General features: G+C 38.9%; 1 protein-coding gene across 1 annotated transcript in view; it reads right to left on the bottom strand.

Moving 5' to 3' along the window:
• The window catches only part of LOC146167878 (ral GTPase-activating protein subunit alpha-1-like), a 50,770-nt gene that overhangs the window by 14,740 nt on the left and 12,668 nt on the right, over positions 1 to 23,362 (bottom strand). The window contains exons 18-40 of the mRNA XM_083386160.1: positions 23,189 to 23,311; positions 22,331 to 22,452; positions 21,475 to 21,674; positions 20,342 to 20,497; positions 19,960 to 20,070; positions 19,337 to 19,497; positions 18,802 to 18,895; positions 18,186 to 18,308; positions 17,147 to 17,796; positions 16,616 to 16,673; positions 16,117 to 16,222; positions 15,130 to 15,470; positions 14,651 to 14,725; positions 13,791 to 13,975; positions 8,777 to 8,875; positions 5,457 to 5,618; positions 4,251 to 4,376; positions 3,572 to 3,697; positions 2,761 to 2,934; positions 1,731 to 1,841; positions 1,400 to 1,468; positions 833 to 949; positions 285 to 471 (exon numbers count right to left, since the gene is read on the bottom strand). Coding sequence (XP_083242286.1) covers positions 285 to 471; positions 833 to 949; positions 1,400 to 1,468; positions 1,731 to 1,841; positions 2,761 to 2,934; positions 3,572 to 3,697; positions 4,251 to 4,376; positions 5,457 to 5,618; positions 8,777 to 8,875; positions 13,791 to 13,975; positions 14,651 to 14,725; positions 15,130 to 15,470; positions 16,117 to 16,222; positions 16,616 to 16,673; positions 17,147 to 17,796; positions 18,186 to 18,308; positions 18,802 to 18,895; positions 19,337 to 19,497; positions 19,960 to 20,070; positions 20,342 to 20,497; positions 21,475 to 21,674; positions 22,331 to 22,452; positions 23,189 to 23,311 — 3,676 coding nt within the window. The remainder of the gene's footprint in view (positions 1 to 284; positions 472 to 832; positions 950 to 1,399; positions 1,469 to 1,730; positions 1,842 to 2,760; positions 2,935 to 3,571; positions 3,698 to 4,250; positions 4,377 to 5,456; positions 5,619 to 8,776; positions 8,876 to 13,790; positions 13,976 to 14,650; positions 14,726 to 15,129; positions 15,471 to 16,116; positions 16,223 to 16,615; positions 16,674 to 17,146; positions 17,797 to 18,185; positions 18,309 to 18,801; positions 18,896 to 19,336; positions 19,498 to 19,959; positions 20,071 to 20,341; positions 20,498 to 21,474; positions 21,675 to 22,330; positions 22,453 to 23,188; positions 23,312 to 23,362) is intronic.

A 23,362-nucleotide genomic window follows, 5' to 3' on the forward strand; every position in this document is an offset into this window, starting at 1 on the left:
AGAACCAGCCTTTTTAGAAAATGCACCAAAAAACATTTAAACATTTAGCATAACAGGAAATGAGAACAAGGATAAAAAATCAATAAAAAAGCCATATTTTAAGGAGCAATTTCAGTTATGAGAAATACTACAAAATAATCCAAGCGAGCAACTCCCAACGAAAACAATTTAAGGTGTTAAAGCATACCGCTTCCATGGCGATTGTCATTTTCGTGATATACGGTATAATTCACGAATTACATTGAATAAACAAGCTGCTTTAGTTAAGGAAAGAAAAAACCTACCTAGTTTGGAGGCAGCGTTGTTTCGAGTGGTCGACTTGGGCCTGGAACCGGCGAACAAACTGCTGGGAGACTCCTGAACGGTGTCGATTGGCAGGTTCGGGTCGAAATCTTTAGACGCGAGATCTGACAAGCTGTAGCTGTGCTTGGCGCTGTGGCCTGGCTTGCCGAGGGCCGCCGTCTGCATCGCCTGGGGATATGCAAAGCTTGGTAAAACTATGGGTAACGACTTTGGATAATAAGGAAAGTTAGCGACAATTTACTGAGCAGCCCTAGTGGGATTATTTTTTATCGTGCCGTGGGCCCTTTTACCCCACCTTTTAGAATTTTTCGGGCTTCAGGCCTAAATTAATGTAACAAGTTACCTGAATTAAATCGATAGTCGGAAACAAACATCTCCTAGATTATAACTGTTTTTCGTGCCAGTTTGCATCACAATTTCGTCTCTATTTTATCGTCTAGCGCTTTCTCCTCCAATTATATAAACACAATGTGACCAAACGTCGTTTACAAAACCCTTTGTGCACTGTACACGAAAGGTTAAAGCTTACCTTGAACACGGTTCGGATGAGTCGTTTCTCGGTATTGGCTCCGTACGTGTTGACCAGCAACTCGAGAGGCAAGCTCATGCACCAGTCCAGTATGCACAGGAGCAGCGTTACCAACAACTGCAACGGAACATCGGGAAAAATGCCATTAAAATGTTTATCAGGAGTGGGTAAATAAACTTTTCAGAAATTATGCAATATATGCCATCCAAAATGTGTTTCTGAGAATTTTGGGGTTGCAAATATTGTTCACTATGTCTAAATGGAATAAGCCCTTCGAGTTGAAATCTGGGGTAGATGACAATGCTGGATCTGTGGTGTTATTTTTTTAGCAGGAGTGGGTTGCTAAACTTTTTCGCAAATTATGCATGCCATCTAAAATGTGTTGCGACAATTTTGGGGTTAAAAAATTGTTCACTCGTCCCAAATGTAATTACGCCCAATCTGGGATAGATGCCAATGCTGGATATGCGGTGTTTTTCTTTTTCCAGTGAACGAAACAAGCAGCGCGTTCAGTGCGTCCGTTTAATTACGTTATACCAAGTGTTACATATTCATTAAGTCGCGTACCTGTCTGCCGGACTCTGTGTTCTTGGCTTCGGTGTCATTTAAAAGCGCTGATACGCTGAGAGACATAACCTGGAAAAAATGCTATTTAAAACAGAAGACGAAGTAGAAATTTTATTTACAGCATAAGTGTTTGAAATCAGATTTCTTACAACGTGGATGTTTATTTGGTCCATACATATCAATCAATGTAAAACCACACTTTAAAAAACAAAGCAGAAAATGTTACAACTTATATCGCTTATAAGAAGCCAATCACTAGCAAGCACTGATTTTACAAGTTTAGACAAACTTATGACTTGCGCGAGAGTTTACCGAAATGGTGCCGCTTTACCTCGATTATCCTGGGTGGCATTTCAGGCATAGTTTGCAGTAGTTCGTTGCTGCAGTGGGTCAGCAGATGAAGCTGGGTGCAGGCGACGCACGCGACTGAGCGGTTGTTGAACTGCGAAAAATTGACCGTTAGATGGCCAGGTTAGACGATTGTTCTTTAATTGTAGCCAGTGTCCTCAATCTAATATTGCAGCCTTTGGCCATGTTAAGCTACCCGAGACACATTAGACATTTACATTTTTAGTCTAAATAACACGAATACACTATAAATAAAAAAAATTTAGGTTCTGAACATCTCAAGTTAAAATATGTGAACCATAGACAAGGATGTTGGGTAATGTTGGATCAGACCCGATATACGATGCCGGTGATAATATCGGTACTTGTCCGATGCTAGGGTAAACTCGATGCCCATTCGATTTTAAATAATATGAGTAATAGTTCCTAGTTTGCGACCCAAACGGGGTTTTTCAATTTTAATACGAAACATCTAAGAAAATAGCTAAACTTCAACGCCAAAGTAACTTTCTACCTAATAGCCTGAAAACACATTTGTATAATAACGATTATTAATTTTACAATTTTATCAATCTAATGAGTAATGACGTCATTTTGTATCGGACCGAACTAAATATTTTGCCTAAGGTAACAGGTTGCGTCATCGTACACTGTATACTAGTGCAGTTCTCAACCTTTGTAGCTTAAGGACCGGTAAAATTTTAAAACAAATTTTGCGGACCCGTGGACCTAACAATCAAAATTAAACCCAAATGAAAAAAAGACAAAAGTAGGCAACATGTTACGTCGCAATGTTGCAAATTACGAAGCTGGCGAAGTTCTAAATTTGATGGACAAGCCTTCAGCATCATGCATTTTGTAGTTGAGATTCAAGATTGTAATATATTAGGCGGACCGGCAGGAAAGTTGACGCGGACCGGCGGTTGATAATCACTGTATTAGTGTATATTATAGACTTATACAGCCATCGGACAAACCTATGGTTTTGCAAACTGGTCTACTTTTTACGATACCTTGAGGGTGACGAGCAGCACGTTAATTGCTTCCTTAATGCGTGAATGCCGGTTCTCATGGCAACTGGTCAGTTCTTCGTACAACCACAAGCCCGTGCTCGACAGCGCCACGCAGCGGGCGTTCGCCGAAGGTTCTTTCTTTCCCGACGTGAGCAAAGCGTCGACCACGAAATCCTGGAAAGAAGATTGTTTTATGTTAAAGGTGGGTGTGTATTGGAGCATTTCGCAGCGTTAAGTGGGCAATATATACTGGTGCATGTTGGCTTCGGTCATCTCAATTTACATTTTCAAATTATGATTTTGGGTAGGTTTTATATAAAGGATTTTAAATTGGAGAAAATAGCAAACCTTTCCGAACAAAATATCGGTTTATTGGAACTAATTCTACTTGGAAAGAAATAATTACCTGAAGTCCTTTTTAAAGAAATGCATGATTTCATATAACAAAAAATACTCTAGCCAATTAAGCTAGCAATTCAGGTCAGACACAATAAACAGATCTTAAAAGATATATATATATTTCGCCAATCAAGGCATCGTCAGTATATCTTTTAAGACCTGTTTATTGTGTCTGACCTGAATTGCTAGCTTTGCTAGAGTATTTTGTTGTTGCTGATCAGGAATTAAGGTCGACATTTATCTTGCAAGGGTCAAGGTGATTTCCATTATTCACATATTCAGTGCAACATTGATTTCATATAAGTGCTCTTTTTATTTCTTCGAACGCATTCAGAAAACAATTAACTGTACATTAGTAACCACGGTTTTATATAAAAAAAAAAACGCTTATTTTATTTTCGAGCCCTCTTACCTTCATGTTGTTGCACACAGTGGCCGTCGGCTCTACGGAGTCGGGCTTCAGCACCGGGATATCGTGATAAACGTTGGGGAAGCACAGGGAAGAGCCAAGTATCGTTTGCGCCTCTACCCTGGGAGCCTGCAACAGAAATGAAAATAACTTTTGATCTGAGGTCGATGAATAACCTAAATATGTTAGGGAATGTGCAATTTTCTTACGAAATATTATTCAATATGGATCGGCCTATCTGTCAGATTTTTTTGGATGGTCTAATCGACATTACCCAGAGTTCTTGGGTGCTTCGTTTATAGTATTAGTAGAGAATTTTTTTACAAAAAATATTGCTTTAAAATTGTGCGAACGTTAACAATTATATTTGATTGGAACACAATACACGTTTTTCTTTAGTAATTTCAATAAAAATATGAAAGCCATTATCTTCGATAAAATCGACACTTTGCTCTTACAAACGTTTCGGCAGTACTTTATGCCATTATCAGTGTAAAAATACAAGTGAAGATAAAAACGCTAAACACACACAAAAGAAAAAAGGACAAAAATGATGGCATGAGGTATTGCCGAAACGTTTGTAACAGCAAAAGGTCGATTTTATGAAATATTAAGGCTTTAATATTTTTATTGAAATATTCGACTGTTTATGCAACTTGGAACATTAGAAAAATCATTTTACCTTAAGGTCGGATGATGCGGCGACACCGTGGCACGCGTAGATGAAGTCAAGGAGGAGTAGAGTGGATCCCGGAAGACAGGAGGAAAAGTAGTGGCCGCAACTTCCCACTATTTCGCTCACGATGTCCTAAACACACAATAATGAAACGTTATTCAAAGCAGTGGTCAGCAAACTGTGGGACGCGGCTAAAATTTGACCTGCAGAGCCATTGTTAGTTCGCCGCGTGATAGCCGTACATAAGTATGTGTGGCTTAGAATTTTCTAAATGTCTCAGCGTGGTTCACACATCCACGTGTGGTCCTGATAGCCTGTCGAAACTATATTTTCGACAATTTAACTAAATGTTAGCGCAATTTTTTTCGCGAAAATTCTTCGTTTTATATTATGTTTTACATTATGGCATGGCAGTGTTTTGCGAATCAAAGCGCCGTGCAATATTTCACCTTAAAAAAATATATCCTGAATCCGCCACTGTTTTAGTAGTGGTTCTACGTAGTGGGCGTTTGATAGCTCTAAAAAGAGAACTTTATGCCGCGAGAAAAAAAAATTGCCTACTACTGTTTTAAAGAGATACATACACAATGCAGTGATTAGGATCAACAGTGATATGTAAGGGTGTCCATGACGTTATTTCTAGACTATATACAACAAAATAGCTCCTAAGCCGAATTCCAATACCTGATGTCCGAATTTCCAATACTTGATGGGGTCGGTCCAGTACAAAAAATAAATATTTCGTGCTATACGACAACGCTACCTGAAAGCGGAGTATGGTACGACGGACTCGCAAATCGCCGTTTCAAAGTCAAACACACTTAATAGGTAAGTCTAAAGCATTTTCCTGACATACTATTTAGAGAAAACTTAGTTAAAAAAATATTCATCCCGTAACGTGAGAAAATCTTAACCAAAATTTGCACCTTTTAAATTAAGTTTTAACCCATTAGCTATACTATCAGATTACAGAGCCAAGTCGAAATGCACATTATAAGCACAAAAGGTTTGCAAAAACAAAAGGTTTACCTAGTTTTTATAAGAAACTTCGAAGTTACAAACGAAAGGATTTGTCAAAACGGCACTCAGCACGCCTCTATATATCTATATAGAGTGCCAAAAACACCATTTCAAAATCGCTAAGTTGCCGAAAACATAACGAATCGCAATTTTTTAAACATTGTAGTGCGTCGTTCGAACTTAAAAGCCTACCGTGTCGGTGGAGTGCAAGCCGCTGTGGAGAATGACGTAGAACTGGGCGAGGTGGTCGGCTTCGAGCGGCGTGTCGTGCTCGCGCTGCACCGTCATGTTGCAGAGCAGCTGGTAAGCGTGCAGTTTGCCGCCCTTGTGGCTCTCCGGCAGCGACATGGTGGCCTGGCAATGTAAGTAAGGACACGTTTGAGTAAAGGCGACAAAAAATGCAAAGCGTGTTTTTTGGGCGAATAGTATAGCAAACGAGATAGCCGAAAAGCGGCCACTTTCCTTGAGTTTGTAACATGTGTTAAAACTTAAAATCCGCACAGAAAGCTATGTTGGTCTTTTTTTAAACTCATTCAGGTACAATTGATAAAAATAGCGCTGTAGAAAGTAATTTATACCGCGAAACTAATCAAAAGGAAATTTAATTATATAATATATATTATATATATAAGTATATTAAAATTTACCCAATAGAAGTATGGATTCTTTCCCATCGTAGGGGAAGGGAAACATATCTATACCAATAAGATATAGGCAAACCGGACACAGAATTTGGTCTAACAGGTATGCTGGTTCTATGATCAAACCACGCTGACGAATTTTTCACTATTTTATGTAGGTAAAGTAATTTTGATAAGTTCTATCACTTGGCTTACTTACAACAACAAACAGCAATTTGGAATGAACACTTACTCATATCTTATAACTATGTAACTTATAGTTATAAATCAGTCCACTTTAACTAAACGTTAAATAACGAACAAGATATTTAGACTAAACTTTGCGGCTTGTTAAAATAGATGATTACTATTTCTCAATACATACATCCTGCATCTAATTATAAACACGACCACTAAAGCAACCAAAAATATTTCTTCAAAACCATACAACCCTAAAACAGCATATTTTCATAGTTTTTTGATTACCAAGCGGGTATACATACTCCACATTTGACCGATGGCACATTTCTCCGTTTGACTTTTACTCTCAATATGGCAGGCAGAGCAGCGTGAACCAAACGCGACAAACAGGAAATTAAAACAACAGGAAAATTACCTGACGATGCGCCAAGCAACACAAAAGCAAAATCAGTGTAGCCAATGTTTACTTACCGCAGCAAACCATGCTTTCATTGCATGCAGGACCAGGGCCGCCATTGGTGAGCAAAACCTGCGTAACTCAACCACAGACTGTCTTCGTTGTTTTTACTTTTACATGTTGTTATTGCTGCTGCCTAATACGCAGCATCAGTTCGAAGGAGAACTATGTTAAAGTCTAAATACCTCGGCGTGAGCGACCTCCACGCAGCGATACTAATCGATATATTGACATACAGGTTTACTACATGGGACAAGCAACACGAAATTGTACGCAGATAAACATTTCAATTTTCAATATGTCCTGACCGCTAATGTCGCGTCTCGAAACAGACCCAAGATATATAGTTAAAAACAAAAACATGCGCATTCGGACAACCTTTAAAATTATGATTGTCCGTCGGTTGAGGGTTTTGCCGTCGTCGCGGCTTATCCCCGGCGGTGTTGTAAAGCCAATTGCTCCATAAACTTTAACTGACACTAGTTGCTTTGATTACTTTACGTCGGGACGACCCTGCTACAGCTGAGCGTATCACGCGGTTGCACTGGACAAGACAATCTCCAGGTTCAGAACATTTGGCAGAAATGTACACTTGGCGATTTGATGGAAGCTACTTTATGTTTAGTTCCCCACGAAGAAATGCATTGTTTGGTGCCTGTACGGGAATATTTCTCACACAACTTTTTACCTACACTAAAGTTTTTACTGTTGCAACTGATCACTTTTTTGCAATCTTAACTTGACGTAACTAAATTTGACCTAGAACTAAACGTTAAACGGGCAATAAAAAAACTAATTTTAAACAGGATAAAAACATCCCAAGAAAGTTATCGATTCATGTCGGGTTTACAGAAAAATATCAAAGCCGAGAAAATGGGCATTAAGACACTACAACGGTTTATCATCTAGGGCGAACGACATTATATTTATATTTTTCATAAGACATATCAAGGATACACTTCATAATTTTAAAATATCCTAACAGGAAAACGCTATAGATTTGTTAAAAATAAGTATTTGTTTAAACCAGGTGGTGCACTCTCAAAATACCAAAGTTTATTTCAGTAAGTTGATATATAATAATCAGTTAATAATTTTGTTTTAAAACTACACACTACAAGTTTTTCAACTAAAACCCAGAAGGTACTACAATGTTCACACACTAAACCAAAAATATTTTTTAAGCCTTACTCTCGCTCTGCCTTGAACAACCAAACAACAACGTCAGTTTCATTTTAAAAATACAAATGCATTTTTTCAAAAACGTTAGTAGGTTATTCCTAAATCCACTTTACAGAGTCGTAAACTGGATCCAAATCGATAGTCTAAAAATATAAAAGTGCGCAGTAAACCGGTTAAGGAAACAAGGTAAAGCATAAACACTGTGGCAACAGTATTCAAATTAACCATGTAGTGTTGAATGTTTTACAGGGTTGCCATTGCCACACAATTTTATGAAAATAATTTAAAGACATTCAAGACGTAAAATTACTTTTTCAGATATATTATTTAAAAACAAAACAGTACCATGGACAACATAATAACAAATCGAAAAAAATCGCTTTTACAACGGCACATTTTAAGCACATGAGTCAATCTGACCATAAACTAAATTTAGAGACTATTCAAGATTTTCGGGGAAAAAAATTCAAAGACATTTTAATACGAAAATCAATCAAGGACATTCAAAGACGTTGTGGTAACGCTGTTCATATTGGACACAGTAGGAATATCAAATCCCATATAGAAAAAATAAATAGTTACTCAAAAAGTTCAACAAATGGACCTAATTCTATGTAGGCTTTTATATTTCTACTATAGTTCTCTACATTTCAACTCGTTATGCAGTGTACTGTCATGGAGGGAACTTTTTAGGCTACCTTTTTTTCTAATTTAGTAATAAAACTTGAAATAACATTATTACAAAGCAATCATACCAAACATCGATAGGAGGGGACTGGAGACAAAAAATGTTAAACACCAAAATCACAATTTGTACTACATTTTACCAAAGGTATACATGTGACACGACAACTAGCAAGACCTCTTTAACACAGGCACAGAGGTGGTTGAAAATTAACCAAGAAACAAGAAACCGGACGACAGAGGCCGCCTTGACACAGACATATTTTAATACCAAAGCAAAACAACAACATTTCAACTTTAAAAGTTCAGAGGTTGCCCTGGCACCGGTTTATTATGAAATCGTTGCAAATTTACAAAAACAAACCTACCTTGAATGCCCAGGGAGCGGTGATAGTGAGGGGTGGCACCAGCTCTGGTGAATCGGTGAGCGTCTGATTCTCGCCTGTCAGGCCCAAGTTCTGTCGCATCTGCGTGGAAACAACAAACGGCGTAAGTGAACAGTTCCTGTTAAAGAGTGCCTTGGCTACAAAACATGACGTCATGGGACGTCGTCATTGGCCACGTGAAGCATCGTGTCATGAGCTTTGCACCGTAGATGAGATCTTACGGCCAAATCGGATGTCAGTACTGAATATGTGAAGGGAAGCTATTGTTGGCGTTTGCTAATAATGAGTAAAGGTAAAGCAACTCGCTTTAAAAGTTCAGGTAAATAAGATTTTGATAACGGTATGCACATAAACGCGAACATCATGTGAAACCTATCCAAATTTATCGTAACGTTATTTAAAAATTAACAGCAAACACCATCTTTAACTAATAACAAAGCTTTGTAAGTTATCAGTTTATTCAACTTTATCTGTTTTGTAAAACCCACAACAAAGTTCTACGCTGTACATTGTCAAGTATGTCGTTGGCCTCGCGACGCGCAATTGACGTCCGGTTTTGCCTGCTGAACCAAGACGGCAGCGTTCCAATCGAGGTGGGAGACTTCAGGTCGCTGGTGAGCGGCGAAGGCTGCTCGGAATCAACATCTTCATTTTCCTCGAAAACCTCTGACTCGCAGTCAAAAGTGGAGGAAGAAGACGGGGAAAGGGTGGAGGCTGCGGCGTGCTTCCGTCGAATATCCTCATGTGCGCCCCCGCTTACACTGGAGAGGGACACGTGGTGGCGGTCGATCGCCACAGATTGTGTCCGGCCGGTGGCGGTAGAGCTCGAACCCGTGTTTACATTGGAAAGCGACGATACGCTGCCAAAGTTGCTCTGACCCGCCGAGGAGCTTTCCTCGTAGAGGGAAGGCGCGCTAAGGTTGGGCGTGCTGAACAGCGCCCTGAGCTTGCGTTTCATGCTGGTCGTAGCTGGACGCAGCTCAAGTCGTTGTCGTCGCAGTTACAATTTATAAATAAGCATTCCCTAAACTGCTGGGTTGATGTTAAAAAATAGCAAGCAACTGATCAGTTAGTTGGGTCTGAAACGTCCTTGCACTGTCGTTTGCTTATGATGATATGTAAGTGAAAATTATCTACGATTGAGCGATCCATATTATGTTAGCATTTCGCTATATTTCGAAATCAGTTGGATAGAAGTTTACTGCACCATAGAACTGTTTTTTTTCTAATCTTTTATAACACGGGATATATATCTGAAACTTCTTCATCTTTAACTTCAACTTTAAAATCAGATCGCTTGAGCATACACTGCATCTTTGAATGGCAGGAAAGGCATTCTATTTTATATTCAAAACAAACAGACGGCAGATTAACAATAGCCTTTAAACTGCACAGGGCTGATATCTGATGGTAGTAAAACAGCAAAAATACACACATAGAGCTTCACAACTAGCACTGGCACACAGCAGCAGGTGATTAAGGAAATGCAAAAAGTGGTTGTCATATTTACATTAGACGTCTGGCCTGAGACCAGTGACAGGTTGCTCAGCAGGTAACTGCGGCCCACGCTGCATTTCGTCGTAGCCATAAGCATGCAGGGGTAATTATTAGACAGCGTTCAACATAGGCGGCGGCACTTGAGGGTACGCAATGTTGACGCACGGGTTTTAAAGGTCTGGGTAAATAGGCGCGTGATTTTTAATTCAACGTTTTATAGGGATAAAAAGCGCTTTGAGAATATCTAGCCAAAGTCGAACCATTAAACGAACGTTCATTTTCAGCAAACGACTTCAACATCTACAAATATCGAGAACTTTAGCTGCATCCTGATTTTCTAAATCGTGAGGCTGACGTTTTGTAACAATATAAGTTTTACAGATTCTGTTTTGTAACAAAAGAAAACTAAAATCGGAAAACTGAAGAATATATTTTGGCAAGTGGTTTTAAACCCACATTGGAACAAATCGACACATCTGGCAACACTTTGTTACTCACCAATCACGACACTTGAATAAACATTTGAGCTAAACAGAATACAAACAATAGCGTAATCCATATTACTCCTGACTGAAATTTACTGACGGCATTTCTGAGAACGCTGCAGAAAAGAACTTGTCTCACCTCCTCAAGACTGACAGCATTCTACACCCGTTTTCACACGACTCACAATAAAGCTATAACGAGTGACTTTCAGTTTTCGAACCTAGCAAGCGCTGGCCGGTTACACAAGGCCGATATATATGTATTATTAATTTGGCGAATATTGAGTGACCGACTCCTGTCCAGCTTACGTACGAAAGGGCGACTGGCGACAGGTAAAGATATGGCGTATAGACAACGCTCCTTCTACCGCAACAGGTTAAGCGAAGGAGATATAACGCGCTCCTGTCAATTTGAGCAATCCATAAATTACATATTCCATTGAAGCGCTGGTCTATTTAGAACCCGCCCACAAGAGGTGAAACAATGGGCAGAAACACAGCTGGTAAATCGATTGTGTCTATACGGCCCGGAACCACTGAACGGCGCCGTATCTGCTCCCGTGACAGAAAATGCACGAAATGGCGCGCGCAAAACCCCCAAGTAATTACACGCAGCAATTTCAACGCATTCAAATGCGAAGGACTTGGATTTGTCGCTCAAGATCAGCAGATAGTATAGTACGAGTACATTTTGATATTTTATCAGACGTTGTTAGAGTGTAAGAACAAATACAAGGATTGTCGATACAACATATATTTAAGGAAAAAGGAAAAAAGGAAAAAGAGGATAAACTCATTTATGTGTTGCCTCATTAAAAAATGCAATTTATAAACAAGCATTCTATTTCTTAAACTTCACGACCACGTGTTAAGCTAGTGTTGTTTTCTCTCAGGGTTCAGTTATTGTAATGTTGACCAAATTGTTGTGTAGACTAAATCGGGATTAGGACAACTTTAAAAGGTAAGTGATTTCCAATTAAAAAGGTTCCTGATGTTTTTCAAATCATTCCTATTATAAGTTATAACGTTTAACATTCAAATATACATAGTGCTATATGTAGTAGGTCATGTACGATAAATTTGTTTTCAGGCGCCGACTAGAAGCGATTTTTTTACAAACAGAATGTTTTAGTGATGTTGCTTCGTTGTACAGCCCATCGATTTTATCTGCTGTGGTTCTATTTGCTCGTTGCTATTCATCATCCACCATATGCTAATCAGACGTTTTGTTTGCAGGGGTCAGTAATGTTAGATGGATATTGGTAAACATTTGAAGGTATATATTTATTCACTATTGTTAAACGTTGAAAAAATACTTTTTAATGGGCGTTTGTCTATTGCAAGATTAATAACTGAATAACGATATGTTTTGCTGGTAGGTATGACATAAACTTTACGAAATCGAGAAAACACTAGCTTGGTGTAAATATGCGAAATATCAATTTAATTAAAAAACCTAAGAGTAAAATATGCGCACAAACAGTTAAGACATTTTGATATTATTAACAAAAATGTCTAAAGTCTAGAGATACCAAAGCAGAATATCGGAACCTTGGGATTTTAAAATAAACACTAGCGCGTATACCTGGTAATTTCAACCTCTAAAAATTATTTCAAAACGCACTTACGGATAAGGTTGCTTCGAAATTTTAATACATGCGAGTGGCAACTTTCCAAAAGTGACAAACGCTACGGTTAAGCCTTGTAGAGCTCGTTTCAAATGCAGCCTTATAGTGTGGCGTCAGATTTTTTGTGCGTCGTTTGCCGATACGCTTTGTCCTATCGTTATTAGTTTTGCCAATCAAATGTTATAGGGCGAGCGCAAACGAATAATGACAGGTGTATAACTGTATATTTCGTAATTTCCTTCAATGCAGATGTTGGAAGATTAAAATTTCTTCGAAAACTGTAATATACTGTATGATTATTTTCATCATTGTAAGAGCGCTGGTATTAGAAAAAAATATCCAATGAGGTCAATCAAGGTTAACCTTATATCAATATCCCGAAGGTAGCTCACTGCTAAGTGTCAAGGAATAGTGTGTGACCAGAAGTAAGGTTTTATTCCTTGCACAGGCTAGTATCACATTATTCGGCTGCTTAACAAACTTGTTCGTAACCAAGTACAACTAAATTCCAATGTTTTTTTGTATTATTTCTTTAGGTAGTCATGTATCTATATAGCAAAATGGCTTCAAACAAACATTGTTTTCATTTTTTATTAATTTATGCTTTTTTAGAACTACCAAATGTTTAAAAGGTATTTTGTAGTTAACTGATGTTTCGTAACAAATGGGTATATTATATTTACCATAGAAGAAATCTTAGGAATGAAGTAAAAAAATACTCGCGTTAAATACACTGGGTTCGTTATTCCAGGTGAAAAACATTATTTTTTAAAATATCTTGGTAATCTTCTGCGAACATGCTTAGTGACAAGTTGATAACCAAAAAAATATTTGTTGGTTTGTTACATTTAAATCAGCTCAAACGTGAAATAAAGTTGCAGAACTTTAACAAAGTTTAGTTATGTTTATAAGGCGTACAAAAACACGGTAAATACCAATATTTTAGCACAATTACGTTACATGAACTTACTTTCCATACCTACGGATTGTTTTAAAACTTTGCTGAAATATCCGCATTTACGTCAAAAATGTAATAAAGTTACGGTTTAACTTCTAATCGTCTCATTACGATTCCTATTGGAGAACTACAATTGACTGAAACTATGCTCGATACATTGATTAAAAACAAGCATAATGGTAAAATAAGACTCGACAGGTTCACTGCAGCTAATTCCACACAACTTTCTAGACCGGCAGCCTTTGCAATTTATAAACTTTTAGTTTATAGTGTTTTTTTCCTAGTTCATTTTTCCTTTTTAAATACTAAACAGCGAATATTCAGATAAAGCGACGCTCTTAATGGTCCACCGCTTTAGGTTGTTTCTAAAAACTCAATTTATGCGAGTATAAGATCGATACTTTACCAATAATAAAGCAAACACCTACCTTAAAAAGAATGCCCCAGAACTCGAGTAAATGGCTGAAGACCTCCTTGTGAATGTCGGGGTTCACGATCTGGTTGATGTCGCCCAACACGCCCAGCAAGCGGCGCCAGAGAGCAACCGCCACGTCAGCGAACCAACCCGTCCTTTGCCCGCCAGCCATTATACTGCAGTCGCCCATGTCGATTTCTGCAACAATCAAGGTGTTTGAGTAATGTCGTTTTGGAGTATTTCGCAGTATAGGAATGGTTTTGCGATAAATAACTCATCTGGAAAGATTAAAAGATGTTGCGCGGATCCCTTGAAACTTTCATACGGACGATTAGGGGTGCGCAGCGCCAACACCAGATTAATGACCACTTCTTACAGAGATGTAATTTCGCTTGGACGCATCAATTAATCAAATTGAATCAACTTTTATTTGAGTCTAACTGCTAACTTAGTCGATATTGAAAGTGAACGAAATAGACGACCATTATAAGTTTACATTACAAACAACTACTGATGTTATAGTCCAACAGCACAGGTAACGCCCAGGTACCAAATGTCTTGGTTTTGCCAAATCTTTCCGCAAGTTACTTTCCTACAGATTTTAGTAATCACCCGTAAATACGCTTCGTATTTATGGGCGTTTCGTAAACATAATTCGAAAATACTTGGAACATTATTGTGCCGAAAATTGCGAAGTAGTAGCCAATGTAATATGTAGAAAAACATTAAATATGTCAAAATGATAATTCGTAAGTGAATAGCATAAATCTGCGTTCAGTCAAAGGAACAGCAAATAAATTCCCAGTGTGAGGTCTTTGACGTAATGTTAGAGTAGAGTTGATTACGGATTTCTGCTAAATCCTTAACTTTTACCTTTCGCACTTTGCGGCAATATCTCGCCCTCAAAGCTGGTGTCGTTGAGTCTGTCCTCAAACGTCCTAGTAGAGGCTAAAATGAAAGATACATAGAAAAGTTTTTAAACTATATGTGAATGGTTACCCTTAAAGCTAGTGGCGGAGTTATAACTATTTTACAGAAACGCATTTTTACTCTGCTAAATAATATTGATTATTAAAGGAAAACATCGCCCGTACTGCGACTTGAATACAATAAATAAATGAAATACAAAGAACCGTAACGTAATAAAAATGTTCCTTTTTTAAATTATTGTTACTATGTTTTATAAAGTTTTATAAAACGTGACCAATTTAATCAAATGAAGACAACAATTTATAAAATAGACTAAAAACACCCAAAAACAAAAGTTGTTTCACTCAGCATTAAATCCTCATCAACTAAAATAACATTTATATAACATTAAAATTACTTAAATAAAAACACATTTTGCGCACCTTGCTGAGGAGTGCTGCAGTTTTGAAGCTGGATGTTCCCCGGTGGATCGGGGTCGTTAAGCACTAAGGACTCCGCCTCGTCTTCCGGAACAACATCCAGGGTGATGTCCACGTCACAGGTGTCCATGGAAACGGACTCCTCCACCGCGGAAGATGCAGTTACGGAGGAGCTACGACTGTCCTCCGCCGCAGAATCCCGCTCCTCAAGGCTATTGTCCTCTTTGGGAGGCGGGTCGCTGTTGCTATGGCAACTGACGACGTCTTCCGACTTGTTTTCGTTGTTACTCGGTTCCACGATAGCTGGTCGATCTTCGGACTGGTGCGAGTCGGTCGACTGGTTTCTGTTATGTTTACAAGTTGCTCCCTTGCATTATCGATTATATTTAAGTTTTGTGAACTCGCAATTTATTTCATCGCGGTTAATTTGGGCTACTTGAAACTTGGGATGTCGACGACTGTTAAAAGTTAACCCAATACCGATATGCAGATATTATAGGCAGTTGGTAGTAAGGCATATAGCAAAATGTTCATATAGCAAATGTTTTTTGGGAGGTCAACTAAAAATAAATTTGTCTCACAAAGATAAATGAAAAAAAACAAATTATTTAAGGGTGACCTAAATAGTTTTTAGTCATAAATTATTGCCTTTAGTTAAACTATTTTCTGACAAAATGTCGTATAAGTTGAAATAGCGAAATGCAAAGGCTAATTTAATTGTTTACAACAATTACATTTCGGATCAGCACCAAGAGCACCCCTATCATTAGATAAGTAAGTATGTGACTAGTATAGGATTCAACCCATTTCGATACCGATAGACATCCTACCAAAAACACAAACCCAAGTCATCGGGATAAAAGTTAGAATGTCAACCAATGTGAATTTTCAAATATGCACAAACAAAAGTATAAAAAACAAGCTAGAGCATTTCTGTCACATTTTAAAGGCAAATAACCAAAGTGGTGACAAGTTAAATAAACTTCTTACAGCGAGGTGTCATCAAGCAGCAGCTGCCCGTCCTGCTCGTCATCACGTGACGTGCTTACACTTTTGGTGGACTCCCCCTCCAAAATTTCACCTGTAAAACAACACCCTAATGTATTAGCGAGGCTCATTTGTTAAATATATTTAATCCGGTATTTCCGCGCATAGTCTAGTTTTGATCAAACTACTAGTGTTTTCCTTATAAAACCATCTTCAGTTCGACTACGATAGCACCTGTAAAGGCGACTTGGCCTATAGATTTTGCCCGTCGTGGTGCCTTTTGTAAGTACAAACTCCCTTCATGCATGTAAAACACACCAAACAAACAAACGCCACGCAGCCGGCTCGAACACACCGGTAGAAGCAAAAGCCTGTGACACTGGTGTCCGGACACGTTCACACAGCAAAGCACCAAAAATAAATAAATGCATAAATAAATGCATATAGAAATGTCAAACCCATATATCAGTAGAAATCTATCTGTATATTTGATATATCAAACCAAGAAGCATTTCCGTTGGCAAAACCAGAAAGCACACAAAGAATAAGGCATCACGCAACTTGGAGAAAAAGGGTTTTTCAGCAGCACAAAATATCTCAGTAGCCCCTTAACGAAACGTCGCATAAATAGCGTTTTAAATATCCCTTCAAGAGCGTGATGAATGGCTATCTAAATTTATCCCCCCCCCCCCCCAAAAAAAAAAATGAAACCAGATTCTGAACCCCGATGGAACAAAGACAATTCGGAAAGTTTCATTTTCCATTCACCAGGCAAAACTGCGGATGTTAGTACAAATCAAAGTTAGTAAAACAAAGTTTGAAACCGGCAAACCGACAGTTAGGCCAACAACCAAATTAACTTGTTGCATGCAATGGGTGTTCCAAGACATTAAATTCATGAATAATTACAAGGATATCCGTCGCGTATAATTATATTCACAGAATGACAGTCAAATTCGAACGGATACGGTTTACACAAAGGAGGATTGATTGGAGGAACGGTTAGGTGTAAAACGTGTTGCTACTTGAAAACGCATGCAAGTGTTAAATCCGAGCCACAGAAGTGTTGAGCATTGGGTGCAGGGCAGTGCAGTGCAGTGCGGTAGCGCAGGCAAACAAACATCCCCAAACCGAAACAAGAAAACTCACCGTGGCGGGCCTGGCAGCTACTCTGTGGTGACGAGTTAGTAAGGTGGCCGCTTGGGCGGCAAAGGATTGGGGAAGGCACGTCGCTGTGTTGCGACAATGGGCTAGTGCCTTCAAATGGTTGTTGTTTTATTTGTGACGGGGTTTTGGACGACTGTTCGACAGCGGGCAGCGTCTGCTGTAGTACGAGCGCTGGCTGTGCCGTCGACAGCGATTTGACGGGCGAGTGCTGCTGTTTATAAGTTGTGGTTGGTGTTGTGGCGACCGGGCTGTCCAGCAGCACGGTTTCGCCGTTATGCGACGGCGTCGTGATCTCGGAAGAGTCGCTGTGCGTGGAAAGGTAGTCGATATCGAACAGGTTCAGGTGTTTAGGGGGCAGTGCAACCCGCGCCGGTATGGCGGGAGGGGTGGGCGAGATTGGAAGGGTGTGAGAGTCGGAGTAAAACAGCGACTGGCCAGATCCGTCCATCGCGTCTCCCTTATCTTCTATGTCTTCGGTCCCTCTTCGTTGCTTTGGCTGGACGCGGTCATTGACGGCTGGCAAGACAGGCGACCAACCGTGGTTAAATGAGGCCCGCGAACGCACATTTGCACGGACATATCGAAAGAATCAAACACGCGCGCTCACACAGGCAAAGACACATATATACACCTATGATAACTACACTGGGCTTTTAAAATCACCATTGGATATTGGATACTTCGAAAAACGTATTCCTCTTGTCAGGCGACATGCGTAAAAGTGCAAAAATAAAACGACCTTGAGACGTGGTGTATTACTTTTCGAAAATATGTATGACTAAAATAAAGTGAAACGGCGAAGTTTGGAAATTGAAAACTCAACGGTAATGGCGTGTGAAAAAAAGCAATAGTAAACGCGAACGTGGATCGAAAACAACAGAAAATAGTGTGTTTTGTTTTCTCACCTTTTCCGATGGTGTCGAAGAGGGTGGGCGAATCGTCCACTGGAGTTTCGTCGAATATATTTACGTCCATGGAAAGGGTTTCTTGATTTGATGCACCATCGGCGTCCGAATTTGTCAAGTGACCTACACGCAATGTAATATTACGATAAAAGCGTTGTCAAGATTAACAGGTAGTTTGCTAAAGCGCATTTTGATGTAAAAACTTTATGACCTATTTATTGTGTAAGTATTCTATTACTTGCGGTCAAACGGTCACAGGTCACTGAGCGCATGGTGGCTTTACATTGTAGTTATTCTTACGGCAGTTGGTGTTACTGCCTTGTCGCGGTAGGAGCTCACCTTGTTAGTTACTGTTTAACTTTCACTGATGCTGTTTCTGTTTCAATCACATTGTTTTGTTTCATTCGAATTAAGACATGAATCCACTTATAAGCCTTTGTGTTATTAATAAATTACTGTACACTAAACATTTCAGTATCGGATCCATTAGTTTTCAGTAGTGAACGACCATGGCGTGCAGTTATATGAATAAAACGATTAGTAAATGTAAAAAACAGAAAAAGCGGTAAGTAATATACCGCAAAACGCATTTCACATGAGGCACTTAAGTGATCACCTGTGTTCGACTGGCCATCAGCCCACGGGTTCCAGTTTGGATCAATGCTGACGGAATCTTGACTGTGCAAACTCGGTGCCTCATTCGGCCAGACCTGGCGAGGAAAGAAAAGCAGCTTGTAAGACTCGCTCACGATATGTTTTTTTACAAGAATTAAATTTAAAACTTGAGTTGTGAAGAACGTTGGATGTCGGAGAGAACGCATCATGGATTACTACCAGGGTGTAGTTAGAGTTTATGTATTTTGTGTGTGTAATACATGTACTTCATACACAAATTCACCGATTAAATTGCATCGTATCTACCAGGTTGTTTAGTTTTGAAGCAACATGAACACATAAGGAAAATTTAACAACTTTAGAGATAATGGAACAAAGGAAAACGCGTTATGGGGGAGTTAAGTCGTTAGAGACGGTTTGCAGCTTGAGTTAAAAAACAGGCCATTAACCATATGCAATTTTAAGGTAACTTTGTTCTTCCCTAATTTTACTATTCCCATCCTTCATTGTCAAGCTGGTAACAAAAAGGCAAAAACCTCGTCGGAGGCGGTGTCCTTTTCGTTAAAATGAAGTCGCTCGTGTATAAGCTCGTCAAACATGTCGTCGCCTTCCAAACTCTGGACGCTGACGTTGGTGCTCGTATCGCCGTCCAGTGCCTCGGGATATTGGTGCACCTCGTGGGTTGGGTCTTGCCACGCTAAAGAAAATTAACAAAATACTTTTTACCATGATTTCGGAGGTTATAGTTTCCTATTCTCTAAAAACTACTTGCCGCTTTATATATATACATTTTTCTCCTAATAAAAAGACTTCTAAAATGTTGGATAGTGTATTTCACAGTGGTACACTGCTACCAACCTTAATCAAAGCACTATGGGTGCGCCATAAAGCGCTTGGTGAAACCTGTGTAGATATAGTATAATTATTCATTATTATTTTTCTAGCCGCACATTAATACTACTTTCAATTGAATTTCGTTTTGGGATGGGTGTAAATGGTGATATCCAACATATCGTTCACCTTCATTCACAGTTAAATTTAAAAAAACTTAATTTGGGCTTAAACTTTACACTTCTGGAAGTCAAGGCTCCTTTGGAGGCAAGTCAAGTTCTAGTTTAAATCTATTGCTAATGCTTTGATAGTTTTGGCGACTGCTTACCGACGTGTAGACCATTAGTGAGTGGAGCCTTGGGAAGATGGTCATCCTCTTTCATGTGGACTCCCTCCGAATCGCTCCGGTGACGCATCGGTGACATCGAGCGATCCTTTGCTGTTAATCACATTTCACAAATCGTTGTTAAAGTAGGAAAGATATTTATCTTAGGGACAAATTCTATTGGGCTAGACGGGATCATTAAATTGCGAAAAATTTAATCCAGTCGCAATTAAAGCGATATTAAGAGGAACGTCAATATTTACAAATTTAATTTTTAAGATATTTTGCAAGTTCCACAAAAAATCAACGCAAATCTACATTTATGTAAAACATTAAACCATTTTTTAAGAAAATCAGAACAGAAAACGATGTTCGCCCTTGGTACCTATTTCCGAAACGTCGGAAGCGCTGTTTCTCCTTCGCGGCGGAAGAGTTGAGGAGTGATTTGAAGAAGAGAGGAGCTCGGTGTCCGATGTCACTCGCTGAGCGGCGAGCTGGAATTCGTCTTTCGATGAGGTAGCTTCGGTCAGATCGATTCCCGCTGAAATGATGCAAATTCGTTAGCGTGGTTCCTTAAGAGACTGAAGTAGTTGGAAAATTACAATGCCAAATATTTCGATTTTTCGACCCTAGTTTGACCGAGAACACAGCATATTAAGACTGGTAAATAACAATATAAAACCTTGTTACCTATTACAAATATACCATATTAGTAAGGCCAAATAAATAACAAAGCCAATACACAGTAATGTCAAGACGAAATAAGACCTAAAATTGTCGGAATAATATATATATTTGTCGGAACAAGTTCTAAACTAATCGGAATAAAATCTAAATGGCTTAAACAACACGTAAATCTGTAGAGAGTTGAATAAATAAAGGAAACTAGATATATTAAATAAAAAAAAGAAATACATTACCAGTTCAAGTCTATTTACACTCTAGTAACGGGCATTTTTCAGATTGGTGTATTCTTTTACTCCTTATACTGCTAGTTGTTAGTATTTTTTTTTATTATTATTAATTTTTCGTTTGATAAATAGTGCACGCCTTTTACGGCCCCATCGGGGTCGGATAACATCCTGGTACTTAATGCCTCAAATAATAATTTTAAGTAACCCCTCCAACATCACGATTTAGAGTGCTTCTCAAAGTGGGTAGTCCTTAATAGTTGTCTGGTTTGCACTGCAATAACTACGTTACTACATGATTAGATTCGTTCAAAGGTTTGTATTTTGTAGAAAATCGACATGTTAGCGGATCGAAAATAAAGCAAGAACGTCTTGAACCTATGTAATAATTCATCCATAGTTTTCGTGGCATATATCATTTTGGGAAAGCATGTTGGCGAATCATATAAACATGCACAAATCACGTTGTCTTTAATTAGTCAAATCTTATTAGAAAAACGTTACCAAACGCGTAGAAATTAAATTTGCGAGAACAACCATTATTCATCAAACGCCACTATGTTTACACACGTCTAAATCATTTGATGTTTTTTTTGTACTCCCTTACTGGCGTTAGAAACGTCGGTGGACTTCGACTTGAAGTTGGCGAGTTTTTGTGGCGGTTGCCTAGCGACGAGGGCCGACTGGCTTCTGGTCCGCGGCTCGGTCTCCGAGATGTTGCTGCTGATCATGGAGCTCGAATCTCGGCTCCAACCCCGACTGAAGGACCTCTCTTGAACGAGCTGACCACCGTACTGACGCTTGGCTCTGCGCGCAATTGTATAATGGAGAATTACATTTAAATCGCAGTGGCGGCCATGTTAGCTCTGGTTAAGATAGTAGTACGTTATGGATTGGCAGGCAAGGGTATAAATGGATAGTTTTTTTTGCATTTAGATTAAATATCGAAACTGAATATATATGAAGTATTTAAACACACAAGTATAGGTGGGATGGAAATTATATTTAAATCGCGGTGGCGGCCATGTTAACTCTGGTTAAAAAAGCAGTACGTTGTGGTTTGGTAGACAAGGGCATAAAAGGATAGTTTTTTTTTGCATTTAGATTAAATATCGAATTAAATATACATGAACAATTTTAGTTTTCAACACACACACAAGTATAGGTGGACTAGAGAGATTTCATCTGTTTACAAAATCAGTCTGCAAAAGACGAATCCTTTACAGTTTACACGTTTTAGAAATAATATGGCGTAGCTGTTACGTGACTTTTCTTTACAAATTAAAACAATGGTCAAACATGACTGTCTGTTTTCCTAAAGATTTTTTTCTAAAACGGCGTGCGCTATGATATTTTTTTTTCATATCTTATCCAATAAGGAAAACATCATAGATAAACAGTCAGTCACCTTTAGCGGGTTCTTGAATCGTTTTTAAATAATTAATAGTGGTAAATTGTCGTACCCTGCCCCGGTCTTCTTTTGTCTCTTGTGTTTCTGCTCGGTAAGGCGGTCCAGTGGCAGATCCTGAAGCTCAAGCTTGTAAACGTGCCGAGCCAAAACCCTCGTCATCGTTTCCATGTTTTTCTACAAATAGAAGTCATGGAAAAGTTGCAGCTCAGTCGTCGTAACATTTTGTTCGTATAGTTGTAAAGAAAATGTTTGTTACCCTTTTATGCTGACCTTCACATAAAACCAATTTTGTTTTCTTTCACTTTCAAGCGCCACGTTTTTAGTAATGGTCATTGTCTTTGAAACGATAAACCGGATATCTTGTAGTGTGGTAGAAGTAGAAAAAAACGAACTAACGCAAGAGTGTAAAGCTTATTCTTAAATCTATTTGACGTAATCTCCCGAGTTAGAGCCCTGCTCTTGGCCCCTTTAGACCAGAAACACTGAATTAGATTATAAATGACATTATATCAATCAAAATATGCGAATCTCATTTACGTGGCGGAGGTCTCACTTATCTATTAAATAGTATTGTCAATAAAGCTTTTCACTGCTTTAAACGAAACTTGGTCCGGCTGAGAAAACAAATTCTAGAATATTGTGGTCCAAGATTGCATAATTTGACAACAGGATATTATGACGTTTTTAGCGGATCAGACACAAATTTTATTAGCGTTTAGGGCATATTTCTTGGTTTTTCTAACTTCCCGAAAAACAAGACATGTAAAACGATGTAAGACATCACACTCTGTGTTTAGTTTAGACCACACCATAGCCATGCAAAAAGTACTTACTAAACCCTGTTTAAAAGACAGTACACTAAGCCCCCAACAAATTAGACATGTAAAACGATGCAAGGCATCACACTTACAGCCCATTCAGTAATGAGCACCTCCCAGTGGGTGAGGGATGAGAGAACGTCGAGCAGCTCGTCCCACAATTCGCGCGACACGTGAACGAAGAGGTTCGCCTTGATCCACGACACGATAAGAGTCTGCAATTTATAAAAAGCATCAATTAAGAAAATGTGTTTAACAAACTATTG

The sequence above is a fragment of the Ascidiella aspersa genome, chromosome 1 (genome assembly GCF_963924565.1).
Source record: "Ascidiella aspersa chromosome 1, kaAscAspe10.2, whole genome shotgun sequence".
In the NCBI taxonomy this organism is placed as follows: domain Eukaryota; kingdom Metazoa; phylum Chordata; class Ascidiacea; order Phlebobranchia; family Ascidiidae; genus Ascidiella; species Ascidiella aspersa.